General features: G+C 41.8%; 1 protein-coding gene across 1 annotated transcript in view; it reads left to right on the top strand.

Moving 5' to 3' along the window:
* Nucleotides 1-23,252, top strand: part of LAS1L (LAS1 like ribosome biogenesis factor) — a 39,210-nt gene that overhangs the window by 13,849 nt on the left and 2,109 nt on the right. The window contains exons 8-12 of the mRNA XM_059824426.1: nucleotides 4,488-4,573; nucleotides 5,527-5,742; nucleotides 6,950-7,085; nucleotides 7,650-8,029; nucleotides 10,538-10,679. Coding sequence (XP_059680409.1) covers nucleotides 4,488-4,573; nucleotides 5,527-5,742; nucleotides 6,950-7,085; nucleotides 7,650-8,029; nucleotides 10,538-10,679 — 960 coding nt within the window. The remainder of the gene's footprint in view (nucleotides 1-4,487; nucleotides 4,574-5,526; nucleotides 5,743-6,949; nucleotides 7,086-7,649; nucleotides 8,030-10,537; nucleotides 10,680-23,252) is intronic.

Raw genomic sequence — 23,252 nt, 5'->3', positions numbered from 1 at the left:
ATTTAAGCCTTCTTTATGCCTACTTTCCCCATTTTATTCCTGCAGTGTGAAAATTATTTACTTGAAAATCAATTTAAGACTTAATAAAAATTCACATCTTGAACCTTGCTGGAGTGTCCTTTATGCAGACCTACAAGCATACAGTTGCTGGGCGTTTTTTCCTTCCCCCCCCCCCGGCAAGAACATTTATATATTATAGCAAAGGCTGCAACTAGCACTGCAGTGAGATTGCTACCTTCACTACACTTTTAAAAACACCTGACTGTGTGTCAAAGTTGAACTGGGGGGGGAGGGGAAAAGCAAGAAAATCCCACTGACTGCTTGTCTGTTGCCATCTTCTTGGCAGCCTGCTGACGGAACAGTGATGACTTATTCAGGAAGTTTTGGAGTTTGCTTCATGCAGCCAGGTCTTTGTCTCGAAACCCAACTTGCCCTGTTCTCCTGTCTGGATCCTTAAAGGACAATCTTGATATCGTACAGTTACTTGTTTTGTAACATGCCGGTGGCTAAATCCCAGTAAGAACCAAGTTGAGCTGGCTGAGCGTGATGAACAGTCAGGCAAATCACAGCTACATTCTTCTTGTGGAGGGGGAGACAGAGGTGGGTTGGAAGCCTCAGAATGGTAGAGCAAACTCTAGGTTTTGGCAGTCACTCCCATATTTCATTCTTGAGCGCCTACTTAATCTCATGCTATTTTTATTCCAGCATCCAGATGCAACTTCTAAAGAACACACATTGTTGTATTTATAGTTAAGGGAAGGCTGTGCCTATATCCACCTACACATTTTCTTTGAGACCCCAAAATGATTAAAAGCTGTTCCCAGAATGGATTCATACATGTACCTTCTAATTCTGTTTATTAATAATAGCATGTTAACTGGGTTGAAAATGAGACCCTATCACACTCTGGTTTCCATTGGTCTTTATATAGCAACATAAATACAGTGATACGGCATGGGGTTTCTCTTAAGTGCAGATTTATCTTTCTTTAGAGGGAATTCTCCATTAAATGTTCTTGTGTGAATGGTCACAGATTCTCGTACTTCAGAAACTCAATAAAAGCTCTACCTTCTGTAGCCCTTGCTACCAGTCCATTCTCCACCATGATGTTTGTTTGAGAAGATGAATAGTATTATGCTACCAAAGCAGCAATGAGTGTGCAAGCGCTTATAATCAAGTCACTTTTTTACTTAAAAAAAACAAAGAAACTCCACAAGCTTTAAATGTATGTTTGGGTGTATGTTTACATAAGTGAACAAGGTGGTTCCTAGAAGTTGTTTTTGAATACCGTTGTTGTAATTGCTTATGCCTTGCTTCCTATCTGTCCTGAAATACTGCAACTCTTTCAGTCACATGGAGTCTGTCATGTATCACAAATGCAGCTGGGCTAGTGCTTCTTCAGTGGCCTCTATGAGAATCTGGTTTTTCTGAAGGACTGACTAATGGTACTTTTCATTCTCAGCTGAAAACCTCGTTGTTCCTGCAGTCTCCTATGTGTTTCTGAAGATGCTTAATTTAAGGACTCAGCTTCTTGCTTTCATTTAAGAGAGATTTTTTTTTTTCATTATTCACTCGCAGAAAATAGTCCATGTGGGAGGGAGGAAGGCTGGCGCAGAATGCATTGACAAGGTTGTGACTTCATTAGGTTTGGAAACTTGGATTATGGACTCAGGGATAACAGAGTTTATGAGTTCTCTTGAGTATGTCAAGTGACCTATGAAAGTGCTTTTTAAATTTAGAATGCCTGTGTAGATCTGAGTAAAGCCTTTTGTTTCCCCATCAACATACCCTGTAATTTGGATTGTGCAGAGGGCAGAAGATTCCTTTAGACCTAAAGCAAAATGAGCTAACTGCAAAGGATCCTCTGCTGTCTGCTTCAGAGAACTGACCCAGTGGACCTTTCTTAGTCAGATCTTCTTCTGCTTAAATGCTTCTCTTCTGAAGGTGCTATATGCATGGAGATGTCCTTAATAGTTGATGATGATCAGTCATTGCATGTAGAAATAATGGTAATTATGCTGGAACAGTTTCCAGAGAAGAGAAGGATTGAAACTGGACTTTGTTTTTAGAAACAAATTACATTCTACCACTTGCCTTGTGATCTCCCACCACATCATCTCATTATGGCAAAGTGGTCTAGTGGTTGTGTGTGTTGTTTCTGCACTCTGAGATCTTCAGCTGCTGTTTGTATTCATAAAAATCCTGTATTGGATCTAAGTCACGCCTGAATGTTTAGATTTGGAAGTCACCCCTATTGGAGAAGACAAGTTTTCTCATCCATTCCAGACCAAAATATGCCATATTTGACATGGGTACCACCATTCTAAATCCAGTGAGTCTGATAGCAAAAGCAGTTGTTTCTGTGGAATTTGTTCAGTGTTTGAAAATGGCCACCTTGATTTTTATTCTAAGTGTTTATTTTGACAACCAAGGGATCAGGCCCAGCCAGCACGGGTTCATGAAAGGCAGGTCCTGCTTGACCAACCTCATCTCCTTCTATGACCAGGTGACCTGCCTAGTGGATGAGGGAAAGGCTGTCGATGTTGTCTACCTGGACTTTAGTAAAGCCTTTGACACTGTCTCCCACAGTATTCTCCTGGAGAAGCTGGCGACTCGTGGCTTAGACAGGTGCACTCTTCGCTGGGTAAAAAACTGGCTGGATGGCTGAGCCCAGAGAGTCATGGTGAATGGAGCGAAATCCAGTTGGCATCCGCTCACAAGCGGAGTCCCCTAGGGCTCGGGTTTGGGTCTGGTCTTGTTTGATATATTTATCGATGATCTGGATGAGGGGATTGAGTGCACCCTCAGCAAGTTTGCAGACGACACCAAGTTGGGTGGGAGCATTGATCTGCTTGAGGGTAGGAAGGCTCTGCAGAAGGATCTGGACAGGCTGGATCGATGGGCCGAGGCCACTTGTATGAGGTTCAACAAAGCCAAGTGCTGAGTCCTGCACTTGGGTCACAACAACCCCATGCAACGCTATAGGCTTGGGTACGAGTGGCTGGAAAGCTGCCCTGCAGAAAAGGACCTAGGGTTGTTGATTGACGGCCAGCTGAATAGGAGCTGCCAGTGTGCCCAGGTGGCCAAGAAGGCCAACAGCATCCTGGCCTGTATCCGAAACAGTGTGGCCAGCAGGAGTAGGGAGGTGATCGTGCCCCTGTACTCGGTGCTGCTGAGGCCGCACCTCGAATGTTGCGTTCAGTTTTGGGCCCCTCACTACAAGAAGGACATGGAGGTGCTGGAGCATGTCCAGAGAAGGGCGACGAAGCTGGTGAGGGGTCTGGAGCACAAGTCTTATGACTGAGGGAGCTGGGGTTGTTCCGTCTGGAGAAGAGGAGGCTGAGGAGAGACCTTATCGCTCTCTACAATTACCTGAAAGGGGGTTGCAGAGAGGTGGTTGTTGGTCTCTTCTCCCAAGAGACTTGCGACAGGACAAGATGAAATGGCCTCAAGTTGCGCCAGGGGAGATTCAGGCTGGATATTAGGAAAAATGTCTTTACTGAGAGAGTGGTGAAACACTGGAATAAGCTACCCAGGGAAGTGGTGGAGTCACCATCACTGGAGGTGTTCAAGGAACGTGTGGACGAGGCATTGTGGGACATGGTTTAATGGGCATGGTGGTGTTGGTTGGACTTGATGATCTTGCAGGTCTTTTCCAACCTTAGTGATTCAGTGATTTTAGTGCTGTGTCTTTGCACGGATAGAGAAACTCATGGATAGAAGCATGAACAGAAGAACTCAAGAGAATCCCATGGCTGGATATTGGGGTAGTTGTGGGAATTTTACTTGTGTCTCTTCTGCTCTATTTTACTTTAGAGTGTCAGTTCAGCCTACCTATGTGGGTCCCCTCAGTATTCCACTTGCCTTAAGCCAGCCTAATAGGAGGTGATGTCCTTGAGCTGGACCATTCAGTGCTGTCAGACTAACTGAAGTTCTCAGGGTAGCTATAAGGGCAGAAGACATCCAAAAAGCAGCTACAGGTGCTGTAGGGAAGAGCAGTTATGACCTTACTGCAACTTACCTGCTGAACAGCTGTGTAAACTGCACCTTACGGTGTGCCTTGTTAGCAAGTCAACAGAGTTGGCTTTTCCCCTGAAATTTAACCTAGCTCTGTGGGTCAGAGGTCCTCAAATCTTGGCTGGCCTGCTGGCAGAAAACTTGGAGCATACTGCAAACCATAGGTATTTCAGTATGATAAATGTTCCTGTGCTTTTGAAATACCAAGATACTTCCCTCTGCAACTCGAGCAGAAATGTTTCCTTCAAGGTACTGGTTCTGTTCTAGTTTGCACAACTGCACATTCCCTCCAAGTCTAGTGCGATATATCCAGCCCAAAACTGGCATACAATGTTAGTGCCTTAAAACAAGCTACATCACCTCCTCATAGTTCCAGGTATTTGGCTCTCAAACTTGTTTCAGAACTGGTGCAAGTGGTGTTTTCATATGTAAAGGAGCAAGTGGCATTAATAAGACTCTGATTGCTCTAGGGAGACAGTGGCTGAAGCTCTTCTCAGTGATGGCTTTCTCATCCCAAAGATGGATTGTCTGAAGATGCTGAATATCAAGTATGAAGGTTAGTGTTTTGGGCACCACATAAGTAAAAAGTGCATAGCTAGTGTTAAGTCCAAGTCTGTTCTTTTTTTCTCATTGTATTGAAATCTCTAATTCTCTATGTATTTTTCATATATCTGGTCCTTAAACATCTTGTGACCTGTTCTCCAGACACCTTTATGGCCATGCTTAGCTATTGCTTTTGCATAAATTTCTTACCATGGAAAGATAGCTCTTCAGAACTGAATGCTGACTGGCCAAAATGTCTTTCGAAGCTTTCATCTCTGCCCTTATCTGCAGTAGTTACTGATTTCATGAACTCACAGTTGTTTCTTTTCTCCATTGAAGATTTGAAGCAAATCTAAGTCGGGTTTTTTTGAGCCTCGTTCACCAGTTGCATCTTAGTTCCATGCTGCTGCCCATGTGTGGAGTTGCATGGATTTTTTGCAACAGAATTAGGTACCTAGAGGCAATGAAAATTAATAATTTGTCTATTTCCCTGGGACCTCTTGGAAACAGTAGCCAAAGATTTTCCAAGAAAGATCCTCAAATTTCTGTGATTGTATTACAGTAGTAAAAGTTTAGGAGCTTTTTGATTCTATGTTGCTTGTCTCACTGTGCCTTCTCTTTGCAGCGTATTTTTAAACAGAGTAGCTCTTCATTATGTGTGAAATAAGCTGAAACTGGAAAGAGATTGGCAAAACACATAGATTTTCCTGTGGTTTACCATGTGATTAGATCAGGCATTGTATTTTTTGCTTTCCTTGAGCTGTTTTGTTAATTATCAATTTGCTGCTTATTTTATTTCCCTAGCAGAAGAAAATTATAGTTCCAAATTCAGTGAGAATCTCAGGAAATACCCTGGAACCAGTGATCGCAGAACGAACTACTTTAGTTTGCAACAAGTGTCACACCCGTGGTTCACAAAAAATTACACAACAGTGATTTTTGGCTTCTCTTTTTTTCTTATTGCAGCAAATAAAGAGGTATGGCAGTTCAAAATTCCTCAGACATTTTACTGCTTTTGGCAGCCTTTGCTGACAGGCCTCCTTTCCCGAAGTTTTACACAGATCCTAATAGAGAAAATGTTTATGGAGTTGAAGGAGTGTTCTGACTCTTCAGAACTCCGGCCTCAGTTCTTGATCAACTGGATTTCTGAGATGCTGACTGGCATTGCCAAAGTAAATGCTGGTGAGTATGTCTGGAATTTCTGTGCGTAAAAAATGTAAGAGTCTCTTCTGTACTATTCCGAAAACTGGAAGAGTGGTGTGACCTTTAGATGGAAAGTGCAATAACCTAATTATTACATTTTGTCATGTGAACGTAGAGCTTTTATTGTTGCATTTCTTACACTTTTCAACCTGCGGCTTATTATGTCATGCATTTCTTAGCAAAAAAATGAAATTGTTATTGGCCACTTTGCTGCAGCCTCCTCAAGATAGGAAAAGCCAATCTCTCCCATGAAAGATCAGGCCCTTAAGTGCTATTTTTTCCCGATATTAGTACTTGCAGGAAATAACAGTGGCGGATAACAATGAAAGATGTTATATGTAAGCTGTTATGAGTTCCCTGTTCCCAGTTCTTTCCTCACTTAACAGAAACCTGCCTTTACAAGATACTCATATAGTCTTGCTGTCCTTTTTTTTAATCCTATCACAGGATTTTCGTGTCTTCTAAACTTACATAAAAGTAATAAGTAATATTTAGTTTTCTGTTCCTAACTCCTTAGAACTGTTTAAATTGGCAAACTGTATGTTTCGCTCCAGAGACAGGGGCACAGAAGAGCTTTTAATTATTTGAAGTGTGTCACAGGAATTCTGTTAACAGGACTTTTATACTGCGATATAGAGTATCCCTGAGGAGGTTTCCAGCTGGTTAATTTTGCCACCTCTTCTGTCCTCTCCCAGTCTGGCTCAGTCTGCACCAAGATTTTGCCAGTATCTGTGGCAGTCACGGGTTCATGTTTGATACTTTCAGTCAGTGCTGAGCATATCTATTATGTACCAAGATCCCTGAATGGTAGTAGTTCCCAGCTGTTAAGTCTACTCATTGCAGAGTGGAATGATCTCAGGTCCCAGAAGCAGTATACTGCGTTTATTTGGGACAGTACTGTACAAACACATCTTGTCGCTTTCCTGCCTAGGATGGCATGCACAGAACCTGCTTGGGAACGTCTGCATCTCACTGTGGTCACATCTTGTGGAGCTAACCTAGCTGTCAGTGCATTGGCAAGTCCCTTGTAACAACGTTTATGTTATTTGGTCAGTACATCTGGTCTTGGACTTGGATTGGAATGCCAGCTTATTTGAGAATGTATTCCAGTAAAAATGCAAAGGGATGAAGGGTATATTTTTGGTGAGTTTTGAGCACCTTGTTGTTTTCATTATCTTCTTTGAAGGGAAGAAGAGACAACACTGTAACAAACAGGTGTCCGTGAAGGAGCTGTTCCTCCATAAAGTTCCTTTGCAGTGGATAAGACTGACTGATAATTGCTTGGAAGCTCCCTGCTGGGCAACCCCACACCTTCTTCAGCTGTAAGTTTGATCCTGTGACCTAGAAAAGGGACAGCAAACAGTGCTCTGTAACAGCTTTGGCTGTCATACGCTGAGTTATAGCTGCATTCCCTTCCCTTCCTTTGCATCTAGTAGAAATTGTGGCAGGTGCATATAAAGCCCTGCTTGTTGATGCTCATCTCCCCATTGATTCTATAAAGAGAAGAAGGAGGAGAATTTAAAAGGAATGCACCTTCAAAATGAAAGTGGAGATTATCTGGGGAGGTATTAAAGAAGCAACCTGGTCAGAAGAAAAGTGACTTGGTAGCAAAGGTGTGACTGCTAGCACAGGTGGTAACTTTTTCCACGTGAAAACAGCAAAGCAGGAATTCAGTTAAAAGTATCCCAAGTCCTTAATTTTAATCACAAAGAGGGAGTGTTCCAGCATCCACCCACCAGGGAATAATCAGATTTGCCTGTCAGAGGAGATACATGAGCGAGGTGTCCTGGAGAAAACTCACACTTAAAAGGCTGCTCAGCTTGATAAACGTTTATCGGGAATCTTTTTTGCTTTTAAGACTTTTACATTGCCCTTTTCCTTTCTAGGATCCTCACAATCATGAGACCTCGCTTGCCACGTTCTTCGCGGAAGAACCTTCTCTATCTCGCTTCCGTTTACACAGAAGGAAGTGGCCCTTTGTCCAGTCCAGGCCTCTCTTCAGACTGCAGTGAACAGCCAATTTACACTATAGAGAGCTTACAGTGGAGGGCCAGGCAAGAAAATCAGGTTAAAAATCAAGGGCAGACTGTAGAGAAACAAGAAGATGTGCTGGAGAGAGATGATGGTGTAGAGGAGGTGGAGGAGGAAGAAGAAGAGATGGTAACTGAAACAAATCCTTTGGAAAGACTTGCTGATTCTGGTAACATGGTGGCTATTGCTGAGAAAAGGGCAGCACTGCAAGGGTCCGCCTGGCAGATCACTGCAGGTAAAAAATGACTTTGTAAGAATTAGACAGTCTGCATCACTGGCAAATGTTAATTGAAATGCAAAGGCAGCTCAGCCCTCTGGGCCTGGCCAGAGTTGAAGTGTGCTTTAAAATCATCTAAATGCCAAATCACTGAAAACTTGGGGTTTTTCCAGTCTTCTGTTTATGTGCAGGAGTCATCTCTCTTAAACTCTTAAAATACTGTGAGTGCTTTTTCCCGGAGCATGTTGTTAGTGCCTCATTAAGGTCTTTATCAGGCTTTTCCAAACTTTAAAATTTCAGTGTATCCAATTGATGGGGCAGTGTATATGCCAGCTGTGAATGGCAAAGAAAATACGGATGTTTCTTGGGCTTCTGTTTGTCAGACTTGGGGGTATTTGAAAGCACAGTTTGGCTGTGCTGGAAAACACCAGTCGGATGCTCGTAAGCTCCATGCTCCAGGAAATTTGCTGTTATGACATGGTGGCAAGCAAAAGAAATGAGCAGGCAAGTTTTTAGAGGGAATAAACAGTATATCCAGTGTTTTGTTAGCTTTATTACAGTAGCTGTACTTTCTTGTTGGGATGGAGGGTTCTGCAGCTAAGAAGATTTTTGGATGAGTGATTTATGGAGGGACTTGAAGACAGGGGGAGGAGATTGGTGGAGAGGAGTTGGAGGCAAAGTGATAGAAGACCATGAACTCTTTCACCCCACTCACAGGAAAACTCCTGCCCCCCGGGGGGGGGGGGGGGGGGGGGGGGCGGGGAAATCTGCCTAATCAGCTTGGCTTAGTTGTGCTGATGTGAAAAGCTTGTTAGAGCTGGATGTTTTGAGAACAGAAGCAAAATTTTCCTCTGCTTCAGTGACTTTGGTTCAGATCAAGCAAAGCTTTCACTGGAGGAACACACATTGTTTCCTGAACCACCTGATTTTTGTGAAGATTCTGTTTATGTAGTTGTTTATGGGTAAACTTAATTTCTGTTTGAATAACATCTGTTATTCCATAGTTACCATCCTTAAACAATTTGAAACTATAGGCAGTAGGTATGTACAAACCCACGACAACATGTGGTATATCAACTATTTACTAGGTTGTTCCCCGAGGAGAGGGCTTAACCTGTTAAGTATATATAATGGTAATTTGCCTTACAGCTGCGTTGGATGTTGCCAAATGCTATTTCTGCCCCTTTTTTAATTGTAAAGTTATAACACTTAGAAAGCACTATCCTGTGTCAAGATTTTTTGTTCTATTAAATGCCCAAGAACAATATAAAAGGAAAAACAAATAAATCTGCTGTTTCTTTAGGGCAACACTTGGGGTTTTGAGCAGATAACAGGTGCACAAAACAAACCTGTTTCCGGGAAAGAGAAGGAAATGGCCAAGTTGTACGTGATTAGCAGGGGTCTCAAATAGTCTGTGTAATTATTGCTGGCTCTCTGGAGTGGAGTGCCTTATCTTCTGAAAGCTTCTGTCTGCTGATCTTCATTGAGCTGCTAGTAAGCATTCCAGAAATAAGTGTTCTGGTATGAAGAAAGCACGTACGCTTAAGAAATCTTATTGTCAAAACAATGACACATAATAATTTGTATCTTTCATTTAGTTAGATGTGAAATAAGAATGAAATTTAAAGGGGGATTTCCCTATTGTGAACTGCCTTTGAAATTTTGGCACCAGAATATAAAGGAATGGACTCACCGATGTTATCAGTTGTGATAGATGGTTTCCCATTGTGCAGTTTCTGGCCCCCGTTTGAAGCCAGATTTAACAAATGTGAAGTCATGGTGAGGAAACAGCAATAGGTGCTCTTAAAAACAAATAGAATTTCCAAGACATTGTCGTATTCGTTTTCTTTGCTATCTCATCCCAGCCTACCTGTCTGTCCAGAACTGCTTTATTGGTTAAGTGGGCTTCCCCAGCCTTATACTCTTCTACTTTTGTGGCTTCAGTTCTTCTTTAGTCACTGTTGCTGTGCAGCTGCTAATATCAGCGAGTCATTAAGAAGCTGATGCTTAGTCTCACTGGAGGAATGAGCTGCTGGAGGCAAAGGTGCTGTTTTGTATCTTCATATGTGTAGAAATGGCTCTTTCAATTTACAGAAGTATGCAGAGTAATTTTTTAAAATGAATGTATGTAAGTCAATGTGTATGTTTCAAATGAAAGTATGCTTAAAAGAGGAAGGTAAATATGAAGGGCTGCTCTACAAGATTGTGGGGTTTCTTTTAATGGACATCGTCTCACAATGGTTTGGACGAGCTGCACTGTGTAGACTGCATGATGTTACATGACTCCAGATGTGTCCCTGTTGTCTCATATACTACAGTGACTTTCTTTGGAAGAGATAGTAAGGTTAGAAGTAAAATTAGTTGAAACTATAGTTCAGACTTACTTTTGCAGAGTACCTGAGATTGTTCACTTCTGCTGAATGGCTGAGTTGCCTGAGACCGTATTTGTGGACTTGGGGGGATCTTGTTTTTTGAAAATCTCTCTGGGGAGCTCAGACTTCTTGTTTATGTACTGTTTTTACCCAGATGAAGTACGATGGAAAGACTTTCCCCTTGGGAAACTCCCAGGTCAGACAGATGACCCTGATGGTCTCATGTTGGATAATTATTCCATGATGTCCCTGCTTGATCAGCCAGTAAGAGATGAGTGGAAGTCTCCCAATACAAAGTGAGTAATCGTGTGGGCAGGACTTTGCCCCTGAACCATGAAATGCATTTGTGTCTCTGTGCCTTGTACTATATGATGTGAAAAACTAAGGATGAGATTTCCTTTTTACTTCTGTGTGACTAAATAGTTTGACCCAAATATCTGCTACTATCTCTAATCTCTACTAACTGTGCTTCTCATGGATTTTTCAAGTAATGTGTGTGTTTGGAAGGACCTTTGCAGTGCAGGTGTAGTAGCATGAACAGTCTGCTCTTCAGACTGTGCTGACAACTTGCAATGTTGTCTGATGCTGTTAGTAAGATACAGTCATCTGATCCCTTAGAGTTAGTGGTCTGGAAGTGCAGAATTTTTAAAACAAGCTACTGAGAGCTGGTGCAGAATCTGCCTGGTGATACACTGGGATGAATAACTTTAATGGGAAGAACTGTGGCCTTGCAATTAAAGGGTTCAGGACTAAAGCCTTGGAAGTCATTTAGCCTTCCCCAATGTCAGTTTTCCCAGACTAGCTAATCTTGTATAGGTAGGAGGAGTCATTCTAAAATGCACAGTGGTTTGCTGAAGCACTTTGAGGTGCATTAGTGGGAAAGCCTGAAGATGAGGAGAGAAGGTAGCCACAGGGAGTGGTTGACTGCAGATTACTTTTGTAACACCTGAGGAAGGAACTGGCTGTACATAACTGGGGTGGTGAATACGCTGAGAGTTTCACATCAGTGAATGCAAACGTGTCTCTTTTTCTGTATGCTTGAAATGGAGACGATAGTGCGCTTCCCGAGTAAGGTCTATGTCACTGCAGTCCCAGTTATTTGTCCTGTGGTTAACCCAGCACGAGACAAACTCTCTCCCCCTAACCCTCTGCCACCGCAACAGGAAACTCTTCCTGCTTGTTTGTACTGCATTAGTCTGACAGTGTGCTTGCATTGTCGATGGACACAGTCAGACACAAGTTATTGCTACCTGTATTGCTGTGACAACTCACTAGTATAATAGGAAGTTACTTCATGAAGCCCTGAGAGTCATCCTTCGAAGCTGAAAGAATATACTCAACACTTAACCTTTCTGCATTTGTCTCCTTCATCTTTTCCTGTCATCAAGTTTGAGAGCTGCTGTTTGTAATTAGTGCTGTTCTCATTCCCTTCTGGGAATGTGCTTTTGTTTTGCACTCCTTGAGTCTTTTGCGCTATCTGAAAGTTAAATGCAGTGGCATAATTGGCAATCAAAAGTGTGATTTCCATGGTATCCTTTGAGGAAGCCAATTTATAATCTTACCATCTTTACTCCTTCTGCTCTTTCTAAAAGAAACCATTGCAAGGATTATGAGACACTGCTGTTTAGCAGTTTGGAAGTTATTAGCAGAGCCTCAGCAGGCTTGAAAACTCAGTTTCTGTTAACTGGGGCTCTGATCCTTGGCCACAGTGTGTTGGCATTGCCCAGTGACCTTTTCAGAGCTGCAGCTAGTAATTAAAGCTGCAGATCTGACCTCAGTAAAGAGACACAGGTTGTCATGGAAATAATGGTAGCATTCTATAAAGCTTTAGTTAGATCACCTCTGTTACTAAATGAAGCTTATCCAGTTAAACTGTGCCATTGAAGACATTTTAACAGGGTCATTATTTCACCTTTTGAAGTCAAAGGAACTTGAATGCTGTAAGCTGTCAAATGAATTTCATCACATACACAATAGGAGATGGGCTTATATGTATTTTAATCCAAGGAACACTTCAGAATATAAATGAATGGCAGTTATTTTCTTAAACACTTGGTAGGATAACTTTTTAATCAGTGATTCTTTCCCTGTAGTTGATGGGCCCAATCTAGTAGCTTCCAAAAAATGTGAGTAACAATGACAGTCATGCAGCCTGGGGTGATGCATTGGGAAGAGCTCGTGCACTTACTCATATTTTCGCATATTCAGAGTTGTCTTCAGATTAGCTTCCAGTTCCAAACCTTCCGAAGAGCAACGTTTCCATTCTTCATCATTTTGGTCATCCGCCCCGGGACTAGTCTGCTCTTTTGTCAGTTCAGGCCTGCCAAGAGGGTGTCATTTCTGCTTGATTCATCTAATCAAAATGTAAAATTAGCATTTCAGAGATTGCTAGGTAATCAAAAGAAACTATTCTTTCCTACTGCTCCTCTTTCTGACGATCCAAATACTTAATGAAGTCCTTGGTTCCAACACTTCTATGAGAGGCAGGACCAAACCTGCCTCTCTTTATATAGAGAGCTTAAATGAGTTATCCTTTTTGAGTCCTCTTGAATGATGTTAATCACTGACAAGTCCTATGCTTTGGGCACTGCATGAATTTCCTCTCAGACTGTGAAGGGAACAGGTAACCATTTGTCTTCTGATAGTTTTATCATCCCAAAAAGACGAGTAAATCTATACTAGATGCAAAAAAACCCTTTTGATTCAGCAGAAGAGGCTTTTGGTGTTGTTTCTTGCAACACGTTCCATGTTGGGAATAAGGCAAATTTCTGGAATTTGCATATCTACTTCTAGTCTGCAGAGCCCCGGCACTCTCGCTGTAGTCACAAATGATAGAATACTTGATCTCAGAGACTTCAAACATAAAGCTGTTTGACTCGATGTTTAGGGGGTTGAGATCACTGATAAGAATAAGGAGCTGCAGCAGAATTATTACAGTAATCAGTACCATTTGGCATCTAGCCGGAAGGCTCTGACAAGAGATGGGTGGGGGTTTCTTAATCTGATCCTTATTGGCTCAGTTGATTTTTCTGTGCACGGTAGCTGGAATCATCATTACAGAGGCTGTAATGAAGTGTATGTGGAGTAGTGTGATTCACTGTTCTGGCTTGTTTGTAAACTGCTACTTGAAACCAGCTGTTGCATGTGCCCTTTCTGACTTGTGCGTTGTAGGCTTCAGGTGTTCTATAATCACAGTATATTTCTTGGAGTGGTTTCTAGAGTAACAGGAATTAAAAATCACCTAATAATTCCAGGTTCTGCTCTACAAGCAAAGAATTCCTCTGGATACAAACTTTGTATCATACCACTGATGTAGATGTTAAAGGAGCTAAAACTTGGCCATACTAAAGTCTGCTGTCTGAAAATCCACAGCACGTATCCCTCAATTCATTTGTTAATAAAATTTCACTAAAATTACTAATAAATGGGTTTTTGTCATTTTGCTTGGGACATCAACAAAATCTTTGCTAGTGTCAGCAGGAGTTGAAGTGAGTGCTAGTGTTGAAGTGTGATTAGTTACAGCTTTACTCTGAGTGTGGAAACATCTCTGTTTAAATAAAATTTAGAATAGAATTAAGAATGGAAAATTTTGGTGAAATTATCATGGAATGTAAGTCATCTCACGTGCATCTCTATTCCATTCCAAGTAACGTGATACAATCGTAGAATAGCCCAGTCTGGAAAGGACCTCAAAAGATCATCTGGTCCAACCTTCCATGGGAAAGGGAGCCTAGATGAAGTTATACAAACTCCATCCTTGCCAAATTCCTCTTACATAATAGGCTAAGCTTGATAGCAGGAGGGGTACTGCAAAAGACCCCCAGAAGAGGGAAAAAAGCCACCAGGCTTTTCTATTTCTGGATTCCTGAGAAATGTAAGTATTTTTGGACAGAAGACAGCAAGCAGAAGCTATTGCTATGATGCTGCCCAATTTTGCAGCTGATGTGCTTACCGGTATTTTATCCTTGCAGCTTTTATTTCACACATTATGTGGTAACAGAGGTGGTTTGGGATCTTTGGTAATCTGTGTCTGTGTCTTTTACCTCTAATCCTCTAGTTGCAGGTGGTTGGAGAGTTGATCTGGTTGGTCTCCCAGCCCCAGCTGCTTTGCCTCTTTTTCCCTCCCCATACCAGTGGTCATTCTGCTGCAGCATCCAGCATCTGTGGTGGTGAGAGTCAGCAGGTAGTTGTTTGCTGAATACAAGTGCCAACAGTGACAATATGCTCCTGTACTCTCACAGGGAATGTGAAGAATTGATGTTTATCACCATGACAACATTCTCCTATATCCCAAATTCCTGTGCCATCAGTATACTGCTAGCTGCTCCTGCAGGTGGCAAAGCACCTTGCAGTTTCTGTTGCTTTGTCATCAGCGAAGTAATTAACTGTGTTCTCATTGCTTTTACTTTGGTTTTGGCTGCTTTCATTTAATCCCCACTAAATCTTTCTTCTTACTACTGTTACAAGTTTTGCTTGATAACCCTTTGTAAGAAAGGCTCAGCTGTGGATGCTGGCAGCTGACCTGGGGGTGTTTTCTAGATAGTGTTTACAATGTATTTTGGTTATGTTCCAACAAGAAAAAGTCCTCTTTGTTTAGAGTTCCATCATAGTTCCTAACAGCTAGAAAGCAGAACCATGAAACAGGTAGCCACTGGGTGTACCTGGTCCTGCTGCATCTTCGGCACTATGCTCCTTTCTCCTTACCTGACGTAGCTGCTTTTGTGATGCTGAGTTGTTGCAGTGAGTCATGTGAAGCAGTTCAAGTCTCAGCAGTTTTACAGCACTGCCAAGCAGTAGTTGAGTGTTACGATTAAATGCTGACTTGATAAAGCTTCCAGTCTGTCCCTGACTTAATATCACCTCTTGTGACTTCAGAATAAATGTGATCTAATTCTTTGGGTTTGGAGAGCATATAAGGGTAGTAGGAAGGAGTTTTGTGACGTAAAACTTGCTAGGATTTTTGCAAATCCATTAAATGTCCAAAGTGGGTAAGATTTCTGGTTTTCCAAAACTTGCTTTCCTTATCATGCTTCAAGAGCAAAGCATCAGAGCGTCATTAACATGGAAGCTGAAACTGTGGTTCTGAGAGTTACGATGTCTGTGAAGGTGCTTTGAGGTTCTTGCTTGACTAGTCTGCAAAGACACATATTTAAAGGATCTTAAGAAGAAAAACCCCAAACACAAAACAAACATCCACACGTTAACAAGTGCATCTAAACACAAGGCTGACCTTTGGCTCAGCAAGTTTCTGATTCACAAACTGCTGGCAGGTGGGAGGGTAGTTAGGAACACTGTTCTTCTGTGCTTGTGTGCTTCTTTATGCATCTGCTTTTGAACATAGTTGGAGACAGGCAACTCAGACCTTTGATCTCAGGTAGTGCAAACACTTCTACATACTGGAACTGATGTGCAGCTAAATCTGGACCCTCTGCATGCTCTGGAAGATCTCCTAGGATGCATTCATCCTCCCTTCTCCCTGAATGGTAATAGTCTAGGAAATATGCATGGCTATTTTTTTTACAAGGCCTCTTTCTCATAACAAACTTGTCAGGGGTATTTTTCTCCTGTCCATGCTGTAAAAAGCATTGGAAAGTCAGATTTGTCCTTGGTCATGAACAACCTGCAACATGCAGGTTTAAAAAAAGTGCATAGCTGTAGAGTCCCTCTAGTTTTAAAACAAAATGAGAAAAATAGTTATACTGCTAATTAGATACTGAAATGGATTCTCGTAGTTACAAATGAACCATTTTCTTTATTTGTAAGCTGTTCTTTGGAATGCAGTGTTCAGTGATTTTCCACAGGTGAGTCGTTACTTATCCATACTTCAGGTAATGTTCTCTAGGTTTTACTTTCTAGGACTTGTTTATGATTCCATTGCTTGCAACAAATTAGAAATAAGTGATCCTTGCTTCTGGGAAACAAGCAGCAAGTCATAGAGAACAGACATGGCTGTGGGGAAATGCTAGGTCAACTTGTCTGTACACAAAAGAAGAGCAAATATGTTGCTATAGGATAGAAAAATCTGTCTGTCAGCCAGTTGAAGATTTTCAAGAGGTTCTTGGGCTCAAGGCTTAGCTGAAGTATATAAATTTACAGAAATTTCTGCTCTGTACCGTACTTGTATAACTGTAGTGGGAAATTTTGCTAAAGGGTACTTAGCAGAGGCAAGAACGTTGGAATAACATGGGTTATCTTCAAGAAGCAGTGCACTCTATGCCACAGTACTTGCCTACACACTTGACTGTGGCCCCTACCTTGACTTGGAGAATAAGCTGCCAGTAACCAGAACAGAAATGTTTATCAAGGCAAACATTCCTGGAAGAGACAAACCTAATTTGCATTATAAATTCTTGCTTACGTGTGCCAAAACACTCCTCTTGATATCTGCAAATGGACAGCTGGAAGGACCTGTTTTTTCCAGTTTATTTGGTGCTTTTCTAGTAGGTAATGCTTAGTTAGTTGGTGCTTGCAAGGATATGAAAAAACGTGGTGACATTAAGGAATTGATGACAAAGTGGTTAGTCTAGATTGATTGTTCATAGTTTTATGGTTAGGAGGAAGCTGCCATTTTATTTTACAGTGCAAAGTAGTAGATTGCCGTGGAGAGAATTAGACCTTTTCTGCAATGCCTGTCCTGGGGGCAAGGATGGTATTTCTATGGTGGCGCTCTGCAGAGGGGCTTGTACTGACGTTGCCGTGGAACTAGCCATCAGTGAAGCCAATTACACAAGCTGGTTTAGAAACCTTGCTTTAAAAAACACAGGGAAAGCCTGAGCCACCAGTAAATATCTTGCAGTTAAGGTTGAGGGTATCATTCACTTTTACCTACAGTATTCTGTTCTCTTCATATACCATCAAAATAAAAGAAGAGGGAAAGTGATGTACACGATGTAGCTGCTTTCCTGAAGAAATCGCATAAGAGCTGATTTCTGCTGCAGTGCAGTGTCTCATGATTACGTTACAGAAGCAGAATGAGTACCCACTAGCTGCTGCATTGCAGACCTGCGCAGAGTGTGTTGTCTGTTCTGTGTAACATAGAATTACTTGTACTTGTTGAACTCTTACTGCAGAGAAAACCAAAGCAATTTACAAAGCAGGCGCGTAAGGAATCGTCTTGTTAACCCTAAAGTTCAGCCACTTTTTGGGTGGAACGTGGTAGCAGCTAAGAGAAGCGTAGCAAAGTATGCTGGAAAAGTAGTATCCTGGAAACTTAAAATAGCAAAGGTCACACTTACTAACTTCTCACTGTAGGCTGTTTTTTTCATATTGTCTTGAAAATAGTCTTCTGCATAGATTGCTGCATGCCTTTTCTTCATATTCTAATGTGAAACAATTTCAGCATATATTCAGTGGTGAAATTGCCATAGAGGTATATAATTAATTGCTTCTAGGAATTTGTAAATTGTCTTGAAACTTGCTTTAATCAGAATTTGCTGCTGTCATCTTTGAAGATACCTCATTTTAAATAATGTCAATGATAAGATTTATCATTGCTCTTACATGATTCTCGTGTAAGTTACAGGACCTTGTTGTTCAAAAGGTGCCTCAAAAGAACCTGAGGCTCTGCTTCAAATCATACTGTTCTTGCTGTTCATACCTTCCTGGCTTCTGCGCTGCGTGTATTTGTGGCAGAAAGGTACTGAAGTGCCTTAAGGCACTGGTGGTATCATGACTGTAAAGCTATACAAGACAGTACCAGTTCAAAGAGTTTTTTCTAGCCTAAAAGACAGGAAAAAGAGGAGTCAAAACCCACTGGCAAATTCAGAAGGTGGATGTATTTTAATTTATTGTTGTTAACTGCTTTTGATATTGGAGAAAAAGCAAACCTGTGGGAAAGGAGCATGGTTTGATGGCTGGAGGCATGTTTCCTCGTACTGTATTTAGGCATGAACAGGAGCAGGGAGAGATGAGAAGCCATTTCTCGTGAGAAACCTGTGTTCCCTTATGGCCAGAGATGTGGGGATGGAGAGTGGGCTGGAGTCATTACAACAGAATATGAAAGAACTAGAACCTGTGTTCATTTCAAGAAAAGCATGGTTGCACCAGCAGAGCGGGAAGCTGGCTCTAGCCTGCTTTTGAATGCTGGAAATAGAGAGGCATCCTTTGCCAGAGTAGAGAATCTCGTTAATGCTGTGAAGAATTAGCATGGCACTCTAGGTGATCTTTATACTAGAAAAATAGGATGGAGTTGGTGAGTAAAAAGGTTCATTCCTCCTTACCATTTCTGCTGGTGTATATCCTACCTCAGCTCTGTCTGCCCTGGGTTGTCTTGTATCGAGCGAGAAAGATTTGGTTTTGACATTAAGCTCTGTCTGTCCCTGAACTAGCAAACAAACTGAGATTAGGCTCAAAACATTCTCTAACATCCACATTCATTTGAGCCCACAGCAATATTTTGCCTACATTGTTCTGTACAGTTACAAATTTAATAGTCTTCTCAAGTGAGTAGCCTTGTGGTGCACTGCAAAAGCTGAGTTGTGCTGCCAGAACAGAGCTGTTGGGCCCCTCCTTGAATGGAAGCAATTAGTGTTAAGCTTGGTTGTTTTTTTTTTTTTTCTTTGGAGAAGGCTTCGCCCCTTGCTGAGGGGAGAGAGAGGTTCCTGGATTTGTTAGGAAATGACAGAAGGAGATAGCTGGAATCTAAGAAGATGGCAAGGGAATAGAGGGAATACAGAGGCAGCTTCAAGGTAAAGTGGAAGGTATAATTCTGGAAATGACTTGTCTATTGCAAAGGGGATTAGGATGACCAGTTTGTCTGTTCTTCCCTAGTCTGGTGTATTTTATGACTGTGTTTGCAGTTGAATTTGATTATCTGCACACATTCCAATGGCGTGACATACTTTGCTTGCTTCTTATGGTAGATACTGATAGCCAGCTGCCTGATACTGTTTGCCTTGTGGTTTCACAGTACCATCGAGAACTATGTTGTTGAAATGGAAAAAGGGGTATTTAGCTGAAGAAACCTAATTAATGCATTTCAGTTAAAAGCAGTATCTTAAATGTTGCTGCATGTGATTTTTTTTAATTTTTTTTTCCCCCTTCTCTTAGATCCAGGCAATTGGATGATGCAAATCAGTGTGAATAAATGCACTATGGTGCAGCATTGGATACAACTTAAACTGCTCTTAGGCATGGGATGGCTCTCGCTTAGCTTAAACTATTCAAGATCACTACTAATGGTAGTCATTGAGGACAACTTCATGGAAACCTTTCTGTGGAAGAAAAGAACAATCTCAATTTGTTTATTTAGGGATTTTTTTTTTAGAAACAGCAAAAATGTTATAATGGCATCAGAAGTATGCAGTGACCTGGTGTAGCATACTGGGTTTGTTTTCTCGAAATTCAGTCTCAACGCAGTGGTAGAAAAGTCTGGGACAAATTTGAATTACAGAAAGCAGAGTCCTCAAAGAGCAGGAGCGAGCACACAAAGATGACATTTCTTATCCTTAAGAAAAAGGGCATGCTAGGCATAGCTGCTAGCAAATTGTTTGAGCTGTGTCACTCTGAATTTTAAAGGTAGTTAATACTGGAATAAATTGCCCAGACAGATTGTGGAGTCTCCATCCTTGGAGACTTTCAAAACCTGGCTGGACATGGGCCTGGGCAGCCTGTTCCAGATGACCCAAGCAGGGGGATTGGACTAGGCAATCTTAAAGAGGTTTCTCCCAACCTCAGTGATTCTATGAAAATATCTCTGCTCATTTCTCTTCCTACTTCCTCACTGAAAACTGATAATAGCACTAAACTGCCAAACTAGTTTTAGTAATAACCTGAAAACTAGCTCAAAAGAAGCCTCCACATGTAACCTCTTTTGTCCAAAACGAAAACTAATTTGTGGTGTTTGTAGGAACAGTAAGGCTATCCTGTGGAATCTAGTTAGTACTTGTTTTCAGGAGCAGTATATGTGAGGACGTACAAATTAACCGCAGAGGTCCTGGGATTAGGAAAAAGCAACTTTGTAATACACATATTTTATTGTTTCTGTTTGGTTTTGTGCTGTCTTCTGAAGCACCTAGTTTTGGCTACTCAGAGAGCAAACATGGGAGTGTTTAGGTTGTGGATTTGATTTCTTTGTCCAGCTTCTGTTCACATACCAGTATTTGTGGAGTCTTATAGCCTGCAAAAGAAACAGATATGTCTTTTTTCCCCCCCCCCCCCCTCATTTTTGAAAGGATGATCATTTCTTTACTGGCTTCAGAATTGAAGATCTTTTGATCTGTGATTGACTGGGGCAAAAAAAAGTCTTTAAATATCTTTTATTTTCATTACATGGTAGAGTTCTCATAGGTGAGCAAGTATTATGCTGTCCTTTCACCTCTGTGACTGAGAGTTCTTTCTAGGCCTGCCAGTAAACCATTTCAGCAAGTGGGTCACAAGCAGCAAATAATCTGTCAAAAGAAAAGTCTGTCTCATGTTGGCAGATCTAATTCTGCAACGGTCTAGCTCACATTAATTGACCAGTTAATGTTTCCTTCCCTTATCAGTAGCACTAGGTTTCTTTGGAGAAGGATGCCTGGACTGCATTTTGAAATATGATTTAGTCATGGTGAGGACTGATCTTATATTGATTGCAGACTAAAAAGTTGCAAGCCAGATACATAGATTTCAGTGCTTCATTGTGCAGATTCTGAAAAAAGCTGGTAGGTGTTGCTTTCCCCTCTGCCCCCAATAATTGCTTTCCATGTGGCCTAAGATGCGGAGAAGAACGATTGCAAGAGCTTCATCTGTGTTCAGCCGAGGAGGTGGTTTTCTTTTCTCCTCACGTGCTCTTCCTGGTTGGCTGGTTTTTGAACAGTGTAATGCAGCTCATATTACTAGAAAATGCCCATGTAGAAAATGAAAAAGCACATACCAGGCCAAAAGTAACACATTTCTGCATCTCTTTGTGTGGGTGAAAGGGGCAGACAGTTTCTGCCACTCAGATCACAGCCTGGCAGGAGGCCAAGGAAAAAGGCTCAAAAAAGAAACATGAGGAAAACCTGTTGTTACCACAAATAAAAAGGAGCAGAACCTGATTTATTCCTGTAGCTGTGCCTGGGAACAATCCAAGTTTCACCAGGAGTGTTGCAACAGCAGCTTGTTCATTCTTCTTATTTCCCTTGCATAGCAGCTTCTCCATTTGACAAAGGCCATGTGGCATCGGAAAGGTGGTCTGACTTGCCCAGGGGCAGAGGGGAGCAGATTTCCTTGGCTACTTCTCATGTATTCTTGTTTGTAGAAACTTTGTCCACTGTCTTGCAGCTACATGGGTTTTCTGCTTCCCTTTCAAACGGGGTTTGTACAGGCTATTCCAGAAGGGGTGTTTGCTATTTACTACTTCTTTGATACTGCTCCCCAAATTCTCTATGTGCAGAAAGCTGTTCTGCCAGGCTCACTGTATGGGTACCACAGTATGGTATGAGAGATTGTGAAAATTTGACGCTTTACTTTGAAAATATCCATAAAATGTTTGGAAAAAGCATCTGCAGCGTAGGCAATGGGAGACACCCTTTCTGAAAGCTGTGGCCATCTTTGTCTTTCTCTCTGGCTCCACAGACTTAAAGCAAATCGAGGTAATGAACTGCAGAAAGGGTTTCCCGGAGCATGGAGTTTGGCATTAATTTGGAAAAAGGGCTTTGGACAAGTCACGTAACGGAAGCAGAACCTCTTGCTGCAGCCCTAATTCACCAGGTCCACAGATGAGAATGGAGTGCTTGGTGATCTTATGATGCATTTAATCTATGTTGTTTAACATTTGCCTGAATTATTCCTGCCTTGTTTGAGATCTGTGCTTCTTACTAAGTAGTTCCTATGAATCTTGATTACATACCGGGAAAAATGGGTTTCAACTGAAAACCCCTCTAACCTTTTAAAGATGAACTCAATCTTGAGAGACAATCAAGAGCCTATCTCAATTCCTGTGTTTCACTACTTTTTCTGCTTTTGTTTTCGTTTCTGGAGGTTCAGAAAATTGGAGAATGTGCCTTCCCTACGCTGAAAGCAACAGCCTAGCCATCCACAAAGCTTTCCCCCACAAGGTTGCTGGATAAGTCATTTTTTGTTCTTTCCCTGCTCCTGTTTTCCTGCCTGTCACTTATCACACAGTTTGGCCTCTTGTGGAACCCTTAACACACGGTTTCTCTGGTTTGCCATCAGATCTTCCCAAAGACAAGCATGCTGTTTCCAAAACAGCATGGCCTGAATCACGGAGAAGCAAAATAGTTCAAAAAGAGCTGAATCCAGCCAAAAACAGTGAATTTTGAGGCTGTACTCCATTGTCTCATATTTAGCTGTCTTTGCAGATATACTACTGGAAAAAACTAGTGGCAAGCAAGTGGTTGGGGGAGAAAGTAGCACTGATTATGGAAAAGCCACTTTCTCCCTTCAATCCCAAGTAATAAAGTGCTATTACTCTGCTTGACGATAGTCTAGTTTCATCCCTCCTGAAAAACGGTTGATCTGCTGTGATGAGTTTGTTCTTGGCAACCTTCATGCAGTGCGGTTAGGACAGAGAATGATGTCAGTGTCTGTCCCCTGAGTCCCTGTCCTGGGAATGACAGCAGGTCTGTGAAGTCATGAATGATGAGGCATATACATCCCAAGGGAGGAAAAATTATCCCATTAGCAGGCTGAATTCAGGGTAGTTTCCAACAGCCAGAGGAAGACCATCAGGTCATTACACTCAGTGCAATAGCTGTGATGTTTCTGTGTCGGCTTTGTCTGCAAGGCCTCTGGCAGTGTTTCAGCTGAGCAGGGAGTGTCTAAGAGGTGTTTTGAACTTAAAGGAGAAATTATCTGCCTCTGAGGAGCTCTGAGCAGCAGTCTCTGCTATATAGCCAGTTATTCCAGTACTGAACATCTGGAAAAGGCATTGAGTTTTTCAGTGTGTA

The sequence above is a fragment of the Gavia stellata genome, chromosome 14 (genome assembly GCF_030936135.1).
Source record: "Gavia stellata isolate bGavSte3 chromosome 14, bGavSte3.hap2, whole genome shotgun sequence".
Lineage (NCBI taxonomy): Eukaryota > Metazoa > Chordata > Aves > Gaviiformes > Gaviidae > Gavia > Gavia stellata.
This window is presented reverse-complemented; position numbering and strand designations above follow the sequence as displayed.